Genomic DNA, 24,044 nt, shown 5'->3' with positions numbered 1-24,044 from the left:
CAATGGTTTCGTTTAAAACTAAATAAATAAGTATTTTGGCATAATAACACTATATTAAGCGCTGCTTGATTATACAGTAGTTCCTGGTTCTGTTGCCAGTAATGACTCACGTGTGCCACGCGCTGGTGCATGTGCAAATAACAGCTTTCTACAATCTCCTCAGACGCAGATTGAATCACTGCTGCTAGTAGAAACGATGCTGCCTGCGGGTAAAATCGCTTTTAATTCATGTAAATTGCGCTGCTATTTTGTAGAAATTAGGAGAGTAGGTTTTTTAGTACCCAAAATGTCCTTTCTTAATCTTTTCTCGCGTGACGGGATGTTCGCTGTCTAGGTATAGTAGGGGAACTCCCACTGCCAACGCCACAAGTTCAGTCAGGCAAATTAAGAAAGATCACGGCTTTAGTCAACATGTTGGCCTATTTTAAATAAACTAAATAAACTAATATGTAGATTGTGTAACATTTTTAAATGTTGTGTTTTTATTTTTTAGTTAAAAATTTGTTACAAATAAAACAAAATAATCTGTAATACCATACATTAGCCACTAGATGTCTGTATAGCCCTTTACATAAATATATATTAAGGCCTGTGTGTATATTTTGAAAATATTGTACACTGGACCAAATTCTTAATAAATAAGTTTTTTTATTTTTTTTATATATTTCTTCTTGCTTGACTTTATTTATATACGTGACCTTGAAGTAATCCAAAAGTAATCAGTTACATTACTTTCATATTATAGTACTTGGATTACGTTACTGAATACTTTTTTAATGAAGTAATTTGTAACTGTAACGGAATACATTTTTAAAGTAACCCTCCCAAGCCTGGTGTTTAGTTGCACCAGGTTGATTAATTATAAATGAACATGTGGTAGATATAGCACAAATAGGAAATGGTTATTTCTTCCTATAGTGGTGATCTTGGGAAAGTTTCCTCACAATGTGTTGTCTTTTTGAACTCTCACTGGCAGAAGGCCCAGTGTTTTGTTGGTCAGATTTTAAGTGCATCATGCCATGTGGTGATGTTACCTGCAATCCACTGACCACAATGAAAAATTTACATGGGTGCTGTTTAATATTTGATAGATCCCTTCAGAATTTGGCTAGAAAGCAATTTTGGCCCAGATTCTTTTAGCATGTCTGAAGGAGAAAGAGTAAAGGCGAAGGATATACAGTGTTGAATTCGACACCATGTTTTCACATCGCCACTGTCATTTGGCATTCAACAGTGGTAGGATGGATTGACAGCTTGAATGCTAAATGGATTGTTTTGGACTCAGACAAAAACATTTGACACTAAGATTCAGATGGCTGTAGTTTTAGCTGCATACACACTCCTCCTAGAAATGCTGTGTTATTTTAATATTATTTATATACTATTATAGTGTTTATTAAAGGAACACACCGGCTTTTTGGGACTTTAGCTTATTCACCGTATCCCCCAGAGTTAGATAAGTCCATACATATTACATACCCTTCCCAAAAAGTCGGCGTGTTCCTTTAATATTTGTACATTTTATATTGCAATTTTTTTATATTTAAAACTTTAATTTTTGTATTTTTAGCTTTTATTTTGATGTGCTCTTGTCGTTTTTTATTATTATTTTAAAATATTTCTACAGAGCTTAAAGAGATAGTAAAAAAATAGTTAAAATTCTGTCATAATTTACTCACCCTCATGAGTTTCTCTCTTCTGCAGAACACAAAAGAAGATATTTTGAAGAATGTTGGTAACCAGACAGTTGATGGACCCCATTGACTTCCATAGTATTTTTTTTTTCTACTATGGAAGTCAATGGCTATCGTCAACTGTCTGATTAACAACATTCTTAAAAATATCTTCTTTTGTGTTCAGCAGAAGAGAGAAACTCATACAGATTTGGAACAAGTTTTCTTCAACTTTAGCAACATTTCTAATTTTTGTTTAAGGTTTTTCATTTAATATTTATATTTCATTTTATTTCAGCTTAATTTCAATTACCAAAAACTTAATATTTTGAATAGTTTTTGTTTTAGTTAACAATAACAGCTCTGATGTGTCCTGTGAGTGTGGGAGTGTCCGTCTGTTGTGCTGCAGTATTATGGCATTAATCTGGAAGGTACCATATTGTGTTTGAACAGGGGGGGTGTTCCATCTGTACAATAACACAAGCTGTTTCAAATCAAATCAGCAAAAATCTCTCACAAATAAACATGATCCAGTACTTCAAGACTCCAAATGCCTGCAAAAACATGCACAAATCCTCTGGTCTTTCATGTACTCCTCTAAGTTTCCTTCAGCCGTCCTCCCCTCCTCTCAGAGTTGATGTCCTCCTGTGGCTCAGAGCAGCCAGGTGAGTCTGAGCTGCCATCAGGCATGAGCTGAAGTGACACACACTCTCAGCAGATTCAATAACAACATCAGCATGCGTACAGGTGCATCAGTGAGCAGAAAGCCTAGGGGACAGCCGTGGTGACTCGCAAAGAAACAGACGGATTGCTTAACGTGTCATAAATCAGCCTGGCACATACTGTGGAGAGAGAGAGAGAGAGAGAGAGAGAGAGAGAGAGTGAGAGACTCGAGACAGACCGCATTGCAGAGGAGACAGAGATCATATCAAAGCATGAGTGCAGAAATTGAGGTGTGGAGCAGTTTGGGAATGGATGAGAGCGAGAGAGACAGCAGCACAAGCCATGATGAAGACGATGAAGAACCAGAGGACGAAGAGGAACCCGACACTGAGGGACTGTGCAGGGAGCTGGTACAAGGTAACAGAGAAAGATAAGGAGACAAATAGTGGGAGAGAGCAGTTATTCGTACTGGATTTTTTATGCTGTGAGGCAGGAGGAGGGAAAGAGACTCCCCCTGTGAATCGTGAAGGTGTTTATTTGCTGGAGATGGTATTGAACAACATGTCAAAAAAAAAAATCCTCATTATCATCTGTAGAAGAATTTGTTTGCTCTTCTCTGAAGATGTCAGAGATGTCCTTGTGTGATATTGTCCTGTTTTTCATAATGATGGACACACAAGGAATGGAGTTTTGACCTTGTTGATATGCATCTCTAAAAATGGAATGTAGATGGACAAATTGGCTTGCAGATAAATTGTTTTATGTGTGCTAGATTAACCAACTTTTTTTTTTTTTTACATATGCAACTTGCACTTTAAAATGTGTGTTTTAAAGACATTGAGGTCTCTGAAAATATATATATTTAAATTTGTATGGTCAAGGTAATTTATACCTTTAAAAAAAAGTACATACCATTTACAGAATTCTGATTTCTGTACGTAAGTCTGTGTTTTAATCATAGCAAAACATTTAATCACAATTTCCTGATTTATACTTTGAAGGATGAAGGGTCCATTGCTGTCATTTTTAACAAGGGCTAAATCACTTTAATCTGTCCAGTCACTTTATCCTGCCCACAGAAGCTCAGTCCAGTGTCACGAAGTACAGACTACTGTCTTACTTTCCTTAATGTTCTTAATTCTGTCAGTGACGTAAATCACAGCAGGCCTGAACCCCTTCTCAGGCCAGGTGAGCAGATTTAGCAGCGGCTCTGTCACTGGCCAGAGCTTGTGGAGGACTGAATGAAAGAACACATGCTGACACTAATCATTACATGCGCTCTGCCACTGAACTGCTTTTGCTGCAGGTTTTAAGTCGGACATCACGTGATGACCAAACAGTATGAAAATTGTTAGTTTAAGTTTCTAAATGTCTTGACTTCCAGTGGTTTCATGCTATTGCCATTCAAAACTCAGTGTTGTTTGCACAAATTTTGTCATTCCAAGTAAGCACATATTTAATTAAGTCAAAGTTGTATTTTCATTTATTTCATATTTCCCTTTTGTAACGTTTTCAAATTTTTCATTGGATGCATATTCAAAAACAAAAGATTTTTAAAAGGTTATTAGGTCTATTTGATTTGCTTTGCAAACTCTTTACATTGAAATGGTCAATTGCATGTAATTATTTGCATTTAGCTTTGTTTTCCCTGTTGATCAGCTGCGAGCCAGAGCAGATCTTTGTTATTTGCCTTGCTATCACACAATTTCTGCAGTGCTTTTCACTATCCCTGGTGTAGAAGGTTAAAGCTTTATTAATGTGGACTCTTCTGAGCCAAGTCGTCGTTTGCATAGCTGGGAACCTCTGCCAAGCTCTTATTTTAGCAAAGTCAAGCACGTCACATTCCGGTTGAAATTTGATTACGCCTCAAGGAAAAACAAGAACCAACCAAGTGAAAATACCTGTCTTGAAAGAAAGCCGCAAAATATTTTGCACTCATGGTAGTGCTTTGCACAGATTTATTACTTATAAAAGTAAGCAGTGTCCATATTTAAAAGCAGCACCCAAAAATCCTGGCTGGGATCTGTGTCCAGGGAAGTGTTTCCTAACCTTTTTTGACATGTATCCTGACTGTTCCATCAAGTACCATTAACTATGTTTCCATCCACCTATTTGTATGTGCATTTTGGGACATCACATAAAAACCGATGCATGGATGCGTCAAGATGCGGAAAATTTTAACTTGTGTGCTCAATTGAGGCAGATACATTTTTAAGAAGACATGCGCATAAACTATGATGGAAACACATTTACCGAACAAATCTCTTGATGCACAACAAAAAACTGTGTGATGTTATTGGGTAACTGGACTAACCAGTGGACCAATTTCATTGCACAGCATCTCAAATATTGCTTTGATCACTCTGAAATACCTGAACCAAAGTCTGTCATCAGATTTATTTGGTATAATGACCTCCCAGAAGCGTCTCACATGATTGTGTTCCCAAACACCATCTGAATCTAAGATAACATGACAGACGCAAGTCATTTATGATTTGAAAAATAGAGCTACAGTGGCTTCCTGATTGCAGCCACTTCCATTTTTATTTCAGATATTTTGCGCCAATGTCCCAGGAAGTGACGATTTTGTTCTTTTGAACACATGGGATGGAAAGCATTTGCAAATGTTGTATGCAATATTCCAATTTTGAGCATAAGTTAAATTCGCAATTTTGGATGGAAAAATAGCTGTTGTGGTCCTTTTTAACTCATTTTATACTGAATATCTTTTAGCAAATATATAAATCTTGCTGGTTTACTTTCCTTTAAAAAAAAAAAAAGAAGATAAGATTGTAATATTAAATAAATATATAATATTTATATTTTAATAATAATATAATATTTGTTATATTTATATACGTATTTTTAATTTATATTATATTTGAAAATGTCATTGTTTTACAATAAAAATATTCTGTAATATTCTAAGTCTGTAAGATATTTTTATATTTATTTTTCATTTATATTTTATTAATAATATTATATTTTTATATTTAATAAAAGAAAAATGTATATCCCTTGAAAAAGTATGCCTAGTGGGGAGCCAGTGGTCTGGAAAGATGTTTGTAAACGCAGGCACGATCAGTATATTTATAAGTAGAGATGAAAACGAGAATGAATCCTTAATGAGGATCAGGCTAAGAGGCTCTTGTTCTTGACTGCCTAGACGTCTCTGTTACCTGTCCCGTCGAGGTTGGGTCACATTGACTCTACAGTGCTGTATAATGCAGTTCCGCACAGATCACACATTTATAAGCAGTGTTTGATCCATTTGAACATCAGAGGTGTTTTCTGACACACACACTGTAGTGACATTATTCTGAAATCTATCATCTTTATTACATTGTTTCTGGTCAATTATCATGAGCACTATGTCTCTTTCTCACATTCATACTCTCTCAATATCTTTTTTCCTCTGCAGTGCTGTGTTCAGAGAGAGTTGGTCAAATCACAAAGACATATCATGACATTGAGGCAGTTACACATCTGCTTGAGGAGGTGAGAGACACAACAGGGTTTGCTTCACAGACATAATCGTTGGTATAAATTATACCCCTCTAGTACTTCCGTGATGACATAATAAAAGTCCCGCACATGCTTGTCTTCCTCCGCAGAAAGAGCGGGATCTGGAATTGGCAGCCCGGATTGGCCAATCGCTGCTCAAGCAGAATAAAGCCCTGACTGAACGCAACAAACTACTGGACGAACAGCTGGAAATTGCCCAGGAAGAGGTTATAATTGCTAAAACTTTTTTTTTTTTTTTTTACTTGTTTTAAAAGGACTATTGCACACAAAAATGTTACTTCTTCATTACTTACCCATTCCCCACAAATATGTAAGCTTGTGGTATTTGTGGAACAAAAGTGTAATTTTTTTTCAACTAATTTTTCATGCACCTCTTTCCGTACATATGTGTGCCAAGCATAATCAAGTGTGACCATATATATGTTTTGCTAATCATCATATTTTTATGACACATTTATGGTGGGGTTTTTTTCGTCTTTTTTAGAGCTTTATAGGTCTGGCAAGAAGCGGTGTTAAAAATTCTTAAAAAAAATAGTTTTTGGTCAGATGAAAGAATAAATACAATCAGGTTTTAAATGAAGTGAGAGTGTACAAATACTTCAACTTCAACTTCAACTTTTATTTATTTATATAGCACGTTTACCCGCAACGTTGTTGCCCAAAGTGCTTCACAGTTACAGTAAAAAGACATACATATATAAAAACAGAACATATCAAGCCTAGCGGATGAAGGCATATTTCACACTCTTAAACATCTCCCTCACCCACCAGCATAATGAGATCAGTGTGTATGAAGAAATAAAACTAAATAAAAGTGTATACCTACAGTGTACACCACCCTTAACTAAAGGCTAAATTAAAAAGGTAAGTTTTTAGCTGCGACTTAAATATTTCTATTGATTGAGCTAACCGGACATGAAGGGGGAGGCTGTTCCACAACTTAGGAGCCACAACTGAAAAAGCTCGGTCACCCTTTGACTTCTTTTTAGAAAAGGGGACCGCCAGCAAAGATTGGTTCGTGGATCTTAGTGTCCTGCCTGTTGTGTAAGAGTCTAAAAGATCCACAATGTATTTTGGGGACCTGTTGTGCAATGCTTTAAAAACCAGTAATAAAATCTTATATTCAATCCTGTACTGAACCGGCAGCCAGTGAAGATAAGATAGTACTGGAGTAATGTGGTCCCTTTTTTTAGTGCCAGTCAGAAATCTTGCTGCGGCATTTTGTACCAACTGCAGACGACATAGTTGACGCTGGGGGATCCCTGCATAAAGAGAATTGCAGTAGTCCAGTCTGGAAGTAATAAAAGCATGAATAACAATCTCCAAGTCTTTATAACTGAGAAGGGGTTTTATCTTAGAAATCAATCTAAGCTGATAAAAACTGTTCTTTACAACAGAATTTATCTGTTTATCAAAGCTTAGAGATGAGTCAATTATTACCCCAAGGTTTCTCACGCTATCTTTCACCGTCATTTCTAATGGAGCCAGGGTGTCGGCTATCTTCTCTTTGAATTTTGGTGGGCCAAATATTGTAATTTCAGACTTTGTTTCATTAAGTTGAAGAAAATTATTCGGTAGCCAAACTTTAAGCTCCTTCAAACAGTCCAACAAAGACTTGAGTGACTGTTCATTCCCTGTTCAATAATGAACAGATACTGATAATATGTTCATTTTTGAATGAAAATACAAAATGTTCCTTTAAACAGTTGTATTAGTAGTATTTTGTCTAAAGCAGCATTTAAGTATATATATATATATATATATATATATATAATATAGTTTAAAAGCAGTGTACTTCCTAATTTAGGAATGATATAATAGATATAATGCACTTAGTGTTTTGTGGTATATGGAATTTAACGCTGATTCTGGGTCTGTTCTTACAGATTTCTCAGCTGCGTCATGAGCTCTCCATGAGAGATGATCTCCTGCACTTTTATGCCAGCACTGAAGATATAGAGCATGCCTCAGAAACACTGTGAGTCACACACACACACACACACACACACACACACACACACACACACACACACACACACACACACACACACACACACACACACACACACACACACACACACACACACACAATGAGTGATCAATGACTTCATTCTGATAAGTGTGTCCTCCTCCTTCAGGCTTATACGGAATGATTCGTCCACATCTCTCAGCAGCTACGTCAATTACGACTTTCTGCAACAGAAACTCAAGGGTTTGGAAGAGGAGAACTTCAAATTGCGCACAGAGGTGTGTTCTAACGTGTATTACATACATGCACAAAAAATATCAAAGTTGTGCTACAATTAGATACATGTTTTCACACCCGTCACTCTTTTTTAGGCTAATGAGATAACATTTGAGACCAACAGTTACGAGGAACAAGAGCAAAGGCTTATGATGGTGTGTGTAGACGAACTCGGTGAGTAAATTACCCACAATGACCATCTCATCATTCGTTATCTCAAATAAGTTAACAGTCTAAAGTTTCCTCTTCTTCCCTCTCTCACCAGCGACAGCGAATAAGCGGGCCGTATCTCTGTCAGATGAGTTGGCCCGGAAAGTGGAAGATTCGCTAAGACAACAAGAGGAGATTAGTGCCCTCCTGGGACAGATTGTCGACCTGGAGCAGCGCTGCAAAGGGGTTAGACACGCAAACCCACACACACACACACACACACACACACTCTCTATTTAATCTTTCTCACCATTTAGAGAATACATTTATATAAATTAATACGTCAAATTTGCTTCCAAATTCAGCTCACTGCTGAGAACGAGGAGTTAACGCAACATCTGAATGCCTCCCGGGAATCCCAGGCGCAGGTTAAAACAGAGGTACAATCCTCACAATATCAATGCCACAATGTTCACAAAGCATTCTGCTGCTGTCATTTATTGTTTTCAAGCAGTGGCTTTTGTGTCGATTTATTATGTTCGTTCTCCCTCTGGTGGCAGCTGAAGGAACTGCAGGAGAGGTACTCGGAAACTGAAGACATGCTCCATGAAGCCAGAGAGGACATTAAAAACCTGCGCAATAAGAGTCTGCCCAACAGCACTGTGCAGCGTTATAGCACCCTGGCGGCGGTCTTCCCAATGGATTCACTTGCTGCTGAAATTGAAGGAACCTTCCGGAAGGGCCTAGACAGCCCAGCGCCCACTGAGTACAAGTTAGTCACCTTAGTACATGTAACAGCTGTTCATTCATATATTGCAAATCAGCAGTTTTGATTCGTTTTACAATAAAACAAATCTAAATATCTGTTAAACATGACATCATTTTATAAATATTAATAAAATATTTAGTGTGTAAGATTTTCAGAAGAATATGCAGTGTTGTTTTTTATTGAAATTGTATTCAGTAAGGTTTTTATTCTGCAAAGGACATATTCAATTGATCAAAAGGGACAGTTAAGATATTTATAATGTTACAAAAGATTTTAATTTCAAATAAATGCTGTTCTTTTCAACTCGCTATTCAAATAGAAAATATATTACAGTTTAAAAATAATAATGTATAACAGAAATATTTTTCAAAAACATTAAAAAAATCGTACCCCAAACTTTTGAACAGAAGTGCATTTTGAATTATTTTATTACATTTAATTTTTCTCATTTTTAGCATAAATGTTAAAAAAGGTTGCTTTATTATTATTATCTATATGCTTTATTTATTATCTTAGATAAGTTTGCATCTTCTCAAATAATACATATTTTTGTTTTAACGTGTAGATATATTTTTTCAAAACAAAAAAAAAATCAATTTATTCAGCGCCTAACATGTGTTGTGTACATAATGTATCTAAATGTTGTAAAATAACCATGGACTGCAAGAACATGATGTGATTCTCTTGAATTTGCTGTGCAGGAATCATCCATTGCGGGTGTTTGAGACGGTGAAAGTGGCCAATCATGCGGCTCGGCTACGTTCCCAGAATCTCTCTCCCCATGTTACGGGTTCGAGCCCTGCATCTTTGCGCTCTAGTCGAATCAGTACACCACGGACCAGTTATTATGAATCAGACAATGTTAGCGTCAACCTGGAGGATAAGCACTCGCCTCCAACACACACACAGGATCATGGGTCAGTGTCTGCTACAATTAGTTTCTCTTAAAATGTTCACAAAAATTTACTTTTAACAATGAATCAATTAATAATGAATTCTAACTTATTTCCTGCATAGGTTGCTGGAGTTGAAGCGTTTGGGCCAGCCAGGTACGCCCGGTGGGCAGGATTTAGAGGAGGCGCTACGGTCTCTTTCAGAGCGTCAGGAGAGCCACACATCAGAGCGTCCGTTCTTCGAGGTGGAGCGAGAAAGGAAACTGCGCGCCCTGCAGAGTGGAAGCAGCGGCAGTGGCGGCGGCTCCAGCGGCTTCCTGACGCCCAATGGCAGCGTTGCATCCACAGGAACTAACTACTCTGGCACCTCCACGCATTCGTCAGGCACAGGCTCCTCCCGCTCGTACCTGCCCGAACGGCTGCAGATAGTCAAGCCGCTGGAGGGTCAGTAGATACGCACACAAATAGTCATGAATGCTAAACATTTAGATCAACCCCGATTTTGTGGCTTTCCAAACCATTATTATAGTCAAGTCAAGTCACCTTTATTTACAGGTATATTTATACAATACAGATTATTTCAAAGCAGCTTTACAGTGATAAACAGGAAAAATTATGCATTTTGGCTGTTGTTCAGCTGAATTTCTTCAGTTCATTGTATTTTTAAATATAAAAATAAATAAAAAACATAAAATAATGAGTAAATAATGAAATAAAAATAAAATAATACTAGATATAATCATATAATCATATATATATATATATATATATACATACATCTTTACGTTTTAGGGGAGTTGCAAAATTATACAACCAAAATGAATCTTGCCATGATCAAATTATGGGATTCTTAAAAAAAGATTTATTGACTGATGCAGGGATCCTCTGTATGATATCATTTCCAGTTTGATGTTTTTTTCCCATCATGTTTCTGCATGTTGGTTGCCCCACATGATTTGGATTTGGTAGATTTTCAAATATTAATAAGCAGTGAAACTTATAAGCATCTTTATTAAAATACAGAGTCCTTTCTCAGTTTTTGATAAGTATGGAATTTGATTTGAGCAATTTCCAGATCTGGATAAGTATGGAAAAAAGAAAAGCGAGTATGGAAAAACATTTGTCTGACTATAAAAGATTAGGCGACTATTTCCCCTATTCAGTTTTCGAAAATATAAAATTAAGAATTTCAACTAATAAATGTATAATACTAGCAGACTGAATTAATGGCAAAAGTTTAGTGCTATTATAACCATTTATGTCAAATATGTTCTGCAAAGTCTACAGAGAGGTCACACGGGACAAACAAATACAAATTTTCGGGACAAACAAATGAATTGACCCATTTGCTTAATCTTTCCACTGTCCACAGGCTCAGTGACTCTGCACCAGTGGCAGCAGCTGGCCAAGCCCAATCTGGGGGGTATCCTGCACCCACGGCCCGGTGTCCTCACCAAAGACTTCAGAGAGCTGGACGGGGATTTTCAGCATGTCTACAGCCTCAACGACCTCGAGGAGGATGAGCCTGATATGTCCAAATTTCCCAACCTCCTGCACGGCACTGTGGGTAAGAACCGCGTCACCTACAGCAACACATTTTCTTTTAAAAAGGGGTTAGATTTCAGTAGATATGTATTTTTAAATGACCAAATTTATAATTTTCCCCATGCTTCAGTTCATAGCAATTCCACCCTGTTTTTACTATAGTGCTGTCTTGCATAGCTGAGATTTAGCGTGTGTTTGCGTTTTCTCACATAAACTTGCAGTCAGTTCATCCAGACCTAGCATCCCTCAGACCTCCCCCACACAGCCGACCACTAGCTGTCAGATCCTCCATCCCTCTGTCTTCCTCTCCTCCTTCTCCACCAGGTAAGACATGATTCACACAGTGCTTATTATAGGGGTCATTCCAGAATTGGAGGACATTTCATGTCCCACCTATGAAATTTCAAATAATCTATGTATAATATACAAAAAAATTTGTCACTGTGTAAAAAACACTTGTCCTGAAACTAAATATATATAGACTTGAAGATTTTTTTTCCCCCTAAATATATATATAAAAAAAAAAAATTTATAGTACCCACTTAAATGCCATTTTTCTCTTGTCCCACCTTCTAGATGACCAAATTGAATGTTAAATATAACTGTTAAAATACATTTTAAATATCCCCTTTTTTTGCATGATTTTGTTTATATATGCCTCTTTTAATTGTTAAAGCATTTTTTTAATTGATATCAATATTTTAAATAATAGAAATGTTGCAATAAAGTTATGTCCCCAACATCGTGCAACCCTGTTACCGAAATATTTAGACTGGCAGAAGAAGAAGAAAAAAACAGTGAGTGACATGATACACAGGAAATTACATCACTAAGCAGTTTGCCGCCAGAATGGGCAGAACAAAGGTATATTCTCTCTTCGATTTTTCATGTTATTATAAAATGTTTAGCCTTGATTGAATGTGTCACTCAAATGCAACCCTGTTACACTTATTATCAGAATAAGACAAATTAATTTGAAGGTGTTCTTCTTCTTTTTTACATAAGTAAGTTTGTCCTAAAGACAACAGTTAGAGCTAGCTAAACAGCTAGTTTCTATTCATGAGAAAAAGCTAACATTAGCATTAATTTGCAACCCTGTTACTCACAACCCTGTTACCATAATTAGAGTAACAGGGTTGCATCTCCTTCAGTCCACTCATAAGGGACAATCTGTTATCAATAGTTCATGTGACCGGTCTTCATTTAATTTACGAACTAAATATTTAGCATCTTAATTAATAGAAATCAATATTAGAAGAATAAATTAATGAAATATTAAAATAATAATTCCAGAATACAAAATAATGAAAGAAATATAACAAATGATAATAACAAAGGGAGAGAATTTGAGTGAAATATTAACAAATATAACACCCATTACATTAAGCTAAATAATTAATATAATTTTGATTATAATTTAGCATACATTTCATGTTATTAATGTATTACTATGGGGTGCCAGATTTAAAAATTCAGATACAATTTTATAGCTGATATATTTTAATTATTTAGCTGACTTTCCTCACATTTTGCAATTTTTTCTCACATTTTAGACAGAAATGTGTGTAAAACATGTTCTTTGCAATTGTCAACAATATGTTTAAAAAAAAAAAAAAAATCTAAATATTAAATCCAAATATTAAATGTAAATTTTAAATCTAAATCCCAATCTTAATATTGTCCTCAATGTGAGAAAAATTATCTAAAGATGAGGAAAGTGAGCTAAGTAATACAAATATATCAGCTTTAAAACTGTATCTGAATTTTTACATACTGTATTTTACAGAATATATTTGTTTCCCCTTTTATGTCAACCAGGTAGAGGTAATAATAAGCACTTAAAAAGAACTTTGCTCATTAATGCTTATCTGGCCAAACTGCCCTCCATTGTTAAGTGTTACCAAATCATTTTGAGCTCATTTTATATACATCAGGATAATAGGCATTAAAGGTTTTTGAAATTGATATCTATAGGGTTCTTGCCAATGCCCACCGATGAGCGCTGCTGAAAAGCAGGGGCACTACCTTGCCAGGCGTGATGCAGACAAACAGAGAAGACAGCAGTACTTACAGAAAGAGAAGTGGATTAAAGACATAGAGACAGGAAAGAAGAAAGTTCAAAAAGGTCGCAGTGATAGGGGACAGCATGCCCAGCGAAAAAAGTGGAGAGAGGCTTATAAAAGCAGGAAAGAGATTCATGAAATAATTAAAACCCCTTCTCCCAGACACAGACTGACAGATGGACTGTTATAAGATGCTATTAAATGTTATTCAACAATGTTCCTGTGTTTCCTGAGCATTTTGTCACATTATTGACCTGATCTTTAATCAAAAGTAATCTATCTATCAATCCCTGTAACTTTTCGCAACCCTGTTACTTAAATTTCAACCCTGTTACCGTATAATTTTTATTAAAATAATAATAAATTACCTTTTTTAGCTCACAGGGGCTTGAGCTATTGTCATTACCGTAGTTTCAAGGATTATATGCATTATGCATTTTAGCAAATACTTGAAAATATATGCTGAAATCAGTCAAATTAAACATGTCAAAAGTTAAACATTTGGCAAAGATGAAACTCAAAAGTTACTGAAATGAATTTAAATCAAGTGATATCTAAAATGAAATATTTATATAGAGTGATTGTGACTTTCTATACCTAATGGCATGAAATTATATTTTAAAAAATCAATAAATATACTTTTTTCGGGTTCCTGAGTATTGGTAACAGGGTTGCATCGAGCACCAAAAAATTAAAATAAAAAGTACTATAAAAAGTGTGCCTTTGATACCTGAGCTGGACGAATCAAATTACTTAATGGTATATTGCCTGTTTTTATGAAATACATAGTAAAAAATAGTAAAATAAAGGGCCAATTTTTCGAAATTATGGATGCCTAAATGTCCTCCAATTCTGGAATGACCCATAGGACTGTCACTCATCCATCAAAATTCTCCTGCTCTTGCTTTTAACGGACATTCACATAAAACTAGACAATTGCTTAAATTCTTACATTTAAAAACAAAATGAGGCACTTTGCGGAATATTAGAAATGTGTCAAATTTCACAATCAAAAATTATTTTAGTATTTAGTACTTTCTTTTAGTATTCCTGCTTATTTTCCCTCCTTCCCTCTGTAACAGGAAACGTTGGAACCGGCTCTTTGTACAGTTATAATACCATCCTCCGTAAAGTAAGACGTGTCAGGCATGATCTTTTCGATCCCTTTACTAGGATCATCCGTGCAATTGTGAAATCCATTCACTAACTTTCTTTCTCTCTAACCTTAGGTTTCATTCATGTGCTAAAAAAACATCGTAGCATAACAGAATCATGACATTTTGTTATTGATTCCATCTTCTCTCCTGTTCAGATATAGGTTTAGGTATGAGTGCTGTTATGTCTCATGCATCGCACATCTGTTTTAACATAACGCTTTTCTACTAAGATCATGTTTTATTAGGAAAATGAATGTGCTAATGTCATTCTCAAAAAACGCTGAAGTTATGAAATGCAGTTAAATTCTCCCATAAATGTTGGTGATATTAACATTTTGACATTACTAATCTGGACTATTTTATTTCAAGGTTTCATTTGTTAACATAAGATAACATGAACTAACAATAAAGAATACGTCTGCAGCATTTATTATTCTTAGTTATTATCAATCTCAACATTTACTGGTACATTTTTAAGATTGAATGTTGTATCTGTTAACATTAGTTAATTGCATAGGGAAAATCTTTATTAACTAACATTAACAAAGGTTAATAAATGCTGTAAAAATATATTGCTCACTGTTAGTTCATATTAGTTAATGCATTAATTAATGTTAACAAATGATACCTTATTGTAAAGTGTCACTTTTTTTTTTTTTTTTTTTAACAAGGATTGTAACGCCAGTGAAAAATTCCCATAAAAAGACAATTATAAAACATTTGAATACATTAAATCATCCTTAAATCATTTTCTGATAATATACTTTACATCAATAACATTCAAAATGACCAAGTGGAAAAAAAATATATACATTTAAAGGTATATTAATAATTTTCAACATCATGGGGAAACTAGTATTTTGAAGGTACAAACTTGTTTAAAAAATGACTTTCAAAGTCAGAAAGTTTGGAGAAAGAACATATTGTTCTACGGAGCCCCTAATGGGACATGGTGAAGGAACAAATATATGAGATGGGAGGTGAAATACTTGTCAAGGCTTCTGGGTTCCCCCCAGAAACTTTGCATTCACTCACAAAATCAAAAGTTTTGGAGAGAAACACAAAGTTTCTGCAAAGTGAACACAAACACACTGAAAAAATTTTTTTTCTCCCATCTCATAATTTTTCCATTACCATGTCCCTTTAGGGGCTCCGTACTGTTGCTCCAAATGTGCAAAAGGCGATTTTTAACATTGACATAAAAAATTGACATTCTTTTCTTAATTGTTTGCATTATTATAATGGTTTGCTCTTGTTTGGATTATTTAAACTCTTTGCACTTTGCTTTGCTTTTCTGTAAACTTTCACTAATGCTTGACCTGGAAAAAAAATATTTATTCATTTAAATAAATTGGTAGCTAACTGTACGTTTCATTTTTTTGAAAATGGGGGATTTTTTTTTTTTCAGGCACCTGGCAAATAACAATTTTACCTTATCATTAAAATGTCATGGGTATAGATAGAAACCTCTCTTTTTTATATGGGCTTTCTTGAATACTTAAAATCCTTATCATGACTGAAATGTCATTTCTTTTGAGAATGACTTACTAATACTAGACTGTGCATGTCAAGTCTTCTTCTAAATGCTTTTGAACCTGTTAACCAACTTGTTCAAGTCTCATCTTCACATCCATTTATTCATAAGCATAAGCACTTGTGTTCTGCCCTGTTAATTTCTGGTGTAGCTGCCTAAAGTTTCCCATGGAGCATCTGACATTGTTCTTCCTTGTTCTCTCCCCAGCCTTCGGCCCCGCAGTGCGTCCGCTTGTGGGAGCTGTGAGCATGTGAGGATGTCATCAGGCCTTCAGTGCGTCTCTGGGTCCACATCACACCTCCACCCGACCTCCTCCCTCGGCCTGCTGCAACTTGTATCCGAGCATGGCATCTCAGCCGCAGCCTATCCTCGCTCTCCTCTCGTTCACTCCCTCACCGCATCCTCAGAGGAAAGACAACGAGCCTTTGATACACATGAAGTAAAAAGAGAAAAGGAACGGCAAAGAAACATTTTCAGCGTCAACCTTGTGGAAAAGCTCAGAAGCCTGGGCCTGTACAAAGTGGTTGCCAGAGGATTGGTGGATTATTGTCGAACAGAAAAACCAGACCCGTATAATAGTCCCCCATGAAGACACAGAGCTGTTCAAGCTGTTCATCATTGAAGGTGCCATTTCGTGCATCACGCTCATTTTGGCCTGCAGCTAAACTTCCCCCATTTGTTATGGGACATTACAGAAGCCATACCAGTTGAATGACATATCAAATTTGCGTGTCTGTGGTGACTCCCTTTTTAATTTATGCATCACTAGGAATTTTAATTATGAACTGCACCTCAACATATTTCATGATGAAGTCAAACACATTTTTTGTATCATTGTAATAGGGTGTTTTGAACACTCTTCAGAAGAGAATAGCTGCACATTTGTTGACGTTTTAACATATCGTTTTTTGTTGAGATGTTGTCATCATCAATCTTGAAATCACAGTTTTATTGTTATGAAATTGTAGCAGCACTACAGAAAAATGCGCTATGTGGCCTAATTTTTTGCTTGCTGCCAACCAAGCATCAATGTCAGTAGTGCGTTCTGTTTCCTGAGAAATACATTTGTTCACAGTAGCACTTTTCAGGGCATTGAAACCCCTTTTTCTAGGGAATGCAAGGTACATTATGTACTGTACCTGCTGTCTAAACACTGTAAAATGAGAAGCTGTATTTCTGTTGGTGGTCAATTTAGGGAACATTATACAGACTTGTTGAGCGAATAGAAGTGATCTTGTGCTTTATTTTCACTGTGCTTTAATGCAAGAACACCTCTTGTGATGGTACACCATACACACATGTATGTACTGTATGTAATGTAACTTTAATGTCACAGACACGTTTTCACCCAATTGTAAAGTTTGTAATGCATATGATTGTGTATTGTCAGAATCAGGGATGCAGTAATAAAGTCAATGGTGCAGTTTTGCTTGGATTAAGTGCTCTAGAACCACAAATAGTAAATCTACAATCGGGTAATTATAATATAGAGTCGTCTTGGGAATTTATATCACTGGATACAAGATCACTTGTGTGCATTGTACATTTAACACAGCTTTTATTTCCCCCCAAACAACCTGTCTTTCCATCAACGTCTTTCATTGTGTCCACTAGAGTCTCTCAGCCAAATGAAAAGAAACATGGTAATATATCTATATGTGGAAAGCCTTCTATGCATTTGAGATTTTCAGAGGGACATAATGCGGTGTAGTATTTACTGATCTAGTGTCTCAAACAAAATGGTTATTTAAAAAGTAATATATATATATAAATATCTACCTGAAATACCACTCTGTACACAGAATGCCTGGTCATAATTTTGTAGAATATGTATAGAGTTGTTTTTTAAAAAAGGATAATGTAAAAAAAAAAAGTAAAGAATTATTAATTTAAACAAGGACAAAGGGTTGAGTAATAGTTGTATTTTTACATTAGAACAATGTTTAGACACTGTTTAGTCTCACAATGAATTGAAGCCCCTGAGTTCACTGTATCTAAAGTAACTTTTTGGGCACTGATATGATATTGTGTTACATGGCAATAAAGATTTCAGTGTATTTTGAAACATGTCTGCATGTTTGTATGTTTATATGTGTGTGTGAACTAACCTGTTTTTCTTTTATGTTAATTTAAAATTCATAAATTGAAATAACCTACATTTTAAAATAGTAAAGAGAATATTAAAAGTGTCCTAAAATGGTCTGAAAACAGCATAACAAACAGTGTGAAAATTAGAGTGCTGCAGGGATGACATATTTTTGTAGGCCAAAACCTGGAAGCAAGTTAGCCTTTCTGGTTCCATAGTCCCAAAGTCAATGTTGTTGTTGTTGTTGTTGTTTTTTTTTTGGTTAAATGCCTAAAATAAGGTTTGTGGTTAACACAAGCTCAGGATATGTTCGACCCACTACTCTGCACATTTTGTATGTCTCTCCTATCTGACACACTGACTGCATCCGAAAACTTTAAAATGCTGCCTTCGGAGGACGCATTCCAAGGTAGGAAGGCATCAAGACACGTCCGAATTCAATGTTATCTTCACTTCCTGTCTCCTGACCTGGGATACCTTCACCTGATCGATTTTTGAAGGCAGCATAGATGTATCCGTCGCTGCCTTTGATATCCCACAATCCTATGAATTCCATTCGGTGACACTTTGAGCTAGAAAAAGAAAGATGGCGTCTGAAAGTTGCGCAAGAAATGACATCAAAAGTGGAAAACTTCGGTAAAAAATTTACATTTACACACAAACTAACCACCAACTGCAACTTTCAGATGCCAACTTTATTATTTATCTTAACTGTCACAGAAGGAAAGCACTGGATTGTGATATCAGAGCGAAGGATACATCTATGCTGCCTTAAAAAAAAATCGATTAGATGAAGGTATCACAGTTTACAGGAAGTGAAGCTAACATTGGATTCAGATGTGGCTTTATGCCTTCTTACCTTGTAATGCATCCTGGTGCATCGCTGGCGGTACAGGGACATGGGGGGTATGTCACCCCCTTAGTGGTGCCCTGTTTCCAGACACATGAAGAGGCGCTGCAGCCTCTTGCCTGCTGCGTAAGCAGGTGGTGGGCGCTTCCAGTGCTATCAGAGTGGGTCATCACGGTTATACACTTTTTACACGCAGTTTTAGTAGCGTACTGGTTTTGGAAGTGTCATATCGGGATGTGCCCATATTGTGTGCAGAGATTCATTCTCTCCTAGCAAAACAGGCGATAGAAGTGGTGCCGCCAGAGCACAGGGAAAGCAGTCTGTACAGTAGCTATTTTCAAGTCCCAAGAAGGACGGGGGTCTTCGCCTTATTTTGGATCTGAGACAGCTGAATCGCGTACTGGCGAAGCGCCCATTCAAAATGATTACTGTGAAGCAGATCCTTATGCAGAATCAACCCGGGGACAAGTTTGCGTCTGTGGATTTAAAAAGACGCAGATTTTCATATCAAGATAGACCCTTGTCACAGGCACTTTCTGAGATTTGCATTCGAGGACACTGCTTGTCAGTTTAAAGTCCTTTCTTTCGGGCTGGCTTTGGCTCCAAAAACTTGTGAATGTAGCTCTTTCTCCTCTCAGGCGCATTCTTAAATACTTGGACGATTGGCCCAGTCTCAGTATGTGCTAGAAATCCACAAGAAATAGCTTCTGGATCACTTGTTGTGCCTAGGGCTGTCTATCAACATGAGGAAGAGAATGCTCTATACCTCGAAGATTCATTGCGTTCTTGGGTATGATCCTGGACTCGATAGGCAGAGAGGTCGGGAGGAAAGTCGTAATGACGGATGTATCGTTGATGGGCTGGGTAGACCTTTGTGATGGCAGGCCCTTAGACAAGTGCGCAGTCAGTCAAAGTGGTACATAAACTGCCTAGAGCTGAGAGATCTTTAGCTTTGCAGCCCTTTTTTCCATTCGTGAAGGACCGTCATGTCCTGGTTCGGACGGACAACGTGGTCTTGTACATTAATCACCAAGGGGATTTTCCTTATTGCCTGCTTCAAAGGCTGGTGGAACGTTTCCTTTTGAGGGCGGACTGGAACCCCATATCGATACGGAAAGTCTATGTTCCCAGCCGTCTGAATTGCAGCGTGGACATACCGTCCAGGGGTGACACAGTTCACAGAGTGAATTTGCCCAGATGATTTGGAGCCTGTTTGGAGAAGTGGAGGTCGATTTGTTTGCCTTGGAGGAGAACGCGCATTGTTCCATTGTTCCCGCTGTTCCTTTCACTGATAGACACTACAGGACTGTTTGGATAACGGAGCACACCATCCACTCTAAAGTGTAAATTGCTGCCTTTTCATTTTTTGACTCGCCCCTTGATTGTCGCTCAGTAGTTAAGCACAGTTTGGTAGCAGGGATTCAGAGAGGAGCGGGACACATCCGCCACATCCTTTATGCCCTGTTCACGCTTTGTGTGCATATGTGAACAGGTCTAGTCATTTTATGATGTTTTATTAACAAAGTTCGGGAGGAACACGTTCAAATTTTCTATCCAATCATCACGTCATTCCAATCATCATCATTCCAATCATCATCATTCCAATCATCATCATTCCAATCATCACGTCATTCCAACCAGCTGTCAACTATCAGTAATCAACATGTCTACTCAATCAGAAAATGACTGGAGGCCTATATATATATATAGACTGTCGACTCACCTATGTTCCTTGACAGGTTTCAGCATCCCTCCACCACCCCGTCTCCTCAAACTCACCTGGTTACTTTCCTAACCAGAAATACGGGGGGAGTCCTCTGGGTTTGGGCCAAATTCTGAGCTTGGAGTCTTAATACACATACAACTTTACTCTGATCTGATTATTTGTAAGTGTGAACTCGTGAAAGACTGTTAAAGCAGTTGTTTTTCTGTTTTGGAGGTTGCACTTTCGAAACAACGCTTGTCTCACTGGATTGTAGAAGCTACAGCGTTATATGTGCTTCTAAAAATTAGACTTGTTCCATTGGAGTTTATGCTCACACAACTAGGAGTAAGGCTTCTTCATGGGCTTTCAGATAAAGGATGGCGATTTGTTTGGGGTTTGGTGGGAGGTTGGTCTTCCCAGAACACCTTTGGTACATTTTACCTGCCCAAATGGTAATCAAAACTAGCCCACTCACTGCCAAATCTAGCCCAAACGCTTTCCGAGGGGGTCCACCGGTAAAAATCTTGCGAGGTCATTGCCTGATAAGGCAGCTGAGAAACAAGTCAGTGTTTACTATGTCAGGTAGGAGAGACATAAAAAATGTGCAGAGCGGTGGGTCCCTAGGACCAGGATTTGAAAACCGCTGTTTTATTCTACGACATAAAATAAATCAATAATAGTCACATGACTGTGGTCTAGTTTGTTTACAGCCTACTTTGAACTTTATACTTCTGGCGACTGTGTTTAGGCTTTTAAATTCATAAAAGTTGATTTTATTTGTGAAGACTATCATGATGAACAAAACGTGAATCATAAACCTTTGTTGGTCACAGAGCTTATTATCTGCAATAATCCACTCTATTCACTGAACATCAAGAGGGCAGACTTTTTAAAGGAATTGTATAAAAATTGTAAATGCCAAATTGGTTGATGCTTGTAGTCATTATACTGTATGTTTTTTGTAGCCAGCCATTTATAATTAATTTAGAATAAAAAATTCCAATAACAGGATGATTACTGAGAGAAAGTATGGCCACCCACTCCATGTATAAATCAGCTTTTATACAGCTACTATTATGACTGTCTTGAAGACAATGTCTGTTATCTCACGTGAGTGTACATCATTTTTCAAATTAATTCGCAATCTGATGACACAAACACATATAGTTGCAAATATATTTATTGACAGATTACAGTACAGAGTTTTTACTACTTTGCATGCAGTCTCAGTTTGCACTTCGGCGCCCAAAATCTACCCAGCCTTGGTAATCTGTAACGCAGTCCTCTCGTTGGATGATTTCTGCCCAAAACACGAAGAACAGCAAAGTAAGAGCGAGGCTTTGTTTCTTCTCATGGTTTTATCTTCAGAGACACGCACCTGATAGTGCCTGTAAGAGCTGCCGGGACATGAGTTCGCGCTGATCCTCCGATAGCTGCAATGAACGCCTCACAAGGGCCTGCAGTCTCTCAGGTGTCTCACGTGGTCTCTCTGGAAGCCCTGCCATTGCCTTTGTTTTCTCAGGTTTGTCTTTGGACAGAGGAGAAGCCACACACGCCACTGCCAGCATCGCTACAGCGGTCAATACAATGCACTTGGCCATCATTTCTGTGAAGAATTATTGCAAGTATTTAAAAGCAGTATCTGTGTCAAACAAAAATAAAATAAAATAAAAACGACCCATTCCTGCTGGAAATCCATGTTAGTATAAAACTAATTTGGAACATGGTAGATGGTTTATAGCTGGTTCAGACAAGTTATTAGCTGGTCATCCAGTGTTCCAAAAACCAACTGAAGTGACCGACTAGTAGGTTGTTTGTTGCTAATCCAAGATGGTATTCCAGCAAATGACCAACTTAGATCAGCAAAATACCAATTTATTCCAGCTAACGACCAGCTAGAAACCAGATATCATATTCCAAACACGGATAGGCTACTATCTTAACATGGTTTCTTTAGCAAGGAAATATAAAGGATATTAAAAGTAAAAATAGATTTACATTACCTGAATAGTGCTGAGCCAGAAACGTTTTAACAGAGCGTTAGAATAAAAACCTTGTAATACAAAATATCAGGTCAGGCCCCTTATATTTCATTTTCAGGTAAAAAACAAAAGTGTTAATCAATGGATTTGGATAATTATTGTTCAGGAGGAGGAGCATGCTTAAGTCGAATGCGTCAGACATGACAGTAAACAGAACATGGCATGGGAAATTCAATCGTATTTTATGAGAATTTAACATAGCAAACATTACAAAACCAAATGATCAGGAAAGTCACGCCACTTAACTAATGGGAAACAACATTAACGTACGTGGCCTGTGAAAATGAATTAGCACTGGATTTTTTATTCATGTCAGCACCCAAGTTCTCATCTAATCAATTGTTCTAATGTAATATTATATGATGTGCCATCAATAAGTGATTTAAAAAAAAAAAACTATTGTATTGATTAAAATGAACTGATTGTGAAAGGCTGTGATGTAGTGCTTTTGATTTTATTGTTGGAGAGGAGTCTGTTGCTTCCTCTCAGGACCATTAGATGTATGTACCTAAAGATTTTACCCAAGATCACAATCCTCTGCTATCATGTGTCTGAGGTGAACAAATAATTGCCAATCTACCTTTGAAAGCATAGCCTATATTGATGTATATGACATCAGATGATGTGTTGTATCCTTCTTTATTACCAGTATTCCACTTTTCCATATCTTCAGTATTAGCTAGTGATGACATAATGGGACAATGATGTGATCTATAAACTTATGTTCTGTACATACATAGAATGACTTGAATGCACCCACTCTGTGATAAGCCTTTTTTACATTTCTGATTTAAATTAAATTTTGATATGTTATTTTGATATTTTTTGGGGGGACGTAAAGTAAGAATGTCAGGCTGATGATAGGCTACAAGTATCCCTATATCATAATAAAGAAAACAGCCTCATAACAAGGATGAAACTCTTTGGTTTCTCATAGTTATTTCATAGAATAACTATGAAAGGAATATTAAAAATGACAAATCTGTATAATTTACTCACCTTCAAGTCATTCCAAGCTTGTATGACTTGCTTTCTACTGTAGAACACAAAAGAAGATATTTTGAAAAATGTTGGTAACCAAAAAGTTTTTGATTTACACAGACTTTCATTGTAATGGACAAAAATTATATATATTAAAATCTTT

General features: G+C 36.7%; 2 protein-coding genes across 4 annotated transcripts; one reads left to right on the top strand and one right to left on the bottom strand.

Moving 5' to 3' along the window:
• The first annotated feature begins 1,826 nt into the window (after positions 1 to 1,826).
• hap1 (huntingtin associated protein 1) lies at positions 1,827 to 18,282 on the top strand. Of its 3 annotated transcripts, XR_014202046.1 has the most exons (16): positions 1,827 to 2,753; positions 5,758 to 5,834; positions 5,951 to 6,067; positions 7,748 to 7,839; positions 8,000 to 8,108; positions 8,202 to 8,280; positions 8,372 to 8,502; positions 8,622 to 8,696; positions 8,817 to 9,028; positions 9,727 to 9,942; positions 10,043 to 10,362; positions 11,291 to 11,485; positions 11,685 to 11,787; positions 14,609 to 14,658; positions 14,756 to 14,850; positions 16,425 to 16,452. XR_014202046.1 is itself a non-coding variant. In XM_082156242.1 (15 exons), exons 1-14 carry the CDS (start codon positions 2,609 to 2,611, stop codon positions 14,640 to 14,642), a joined length of 1,905 nt encoding a protein of 634 aa, XP_082012368.1. In that variant the 5' UTR covers positions 1,827 to 2,608; the 3' UTR covers positions 14,643 to 14,658; positions 16,425 to 16,560. The 3 variants fall into 3 exon arrangements, 2 of the variants coding, with proteins under 2 accessions (XP_082012368.1, XP_082012367.1); XM_082156242.1 differs by lacking the exon at positions 14,756 to 14,850 and having other exon boundaries at positions 16,425 to 16,560; XM_082156241.1 differs by lacking the exons at positions 14,609 to 14,658; positions 14,756 to 14,850 and having other exon boundaries at positions 1,829 to 2,753; positions 16,425 to 18,282.
• A 3,740-nt stretch (positions 18,283 to 22,022) lies between these two features.
• On the bottom strand, positions 22,023 to 22,897 carry LOC309488208 (uncharacterized protein). The gene is made up of 3 exons (XM_082156316.1): positions 22,862 to 22,897; positions 22,237 to 22,464; positions 22,023 to 22,158 (listed from the first exon to the last, which is right to left on the bottom strand). Exons 2-3 carry the CDS (start codon positions 22,460 to 22,462, stop codon positions 22,085 to 22,087), a joined length of 300 nt encoding a protein of 99 aa, XP_082012442.1. The 5' UTR covers positions 22,463 to 22,464; positions 22,862 to 22,897; the 3' UTR covers positions 22,023 to 22,084.
• Positions 22,898 to 24,044: the final 1,147 nt, after the last annotated feature.

This window comes from Leuciscus leuciscus, assembly GCF_965113295.1.
Source record: "Leuciscus leuciscus genome assembly, chromosome: 23".
In the NCBI taxonomy this organism is placed as follows: domain Eukaryota; kingdom Metazoa; phylum Chordata; class Actinopteri; order Cypriniformes; family Leuciscidae; genus Leuciscus; species Leuciscus leuciscus.
Note: the sequence above shows the minus strand (reverse complement) of the source record. Positions and strands in the feature narration are given on the sequence as shown.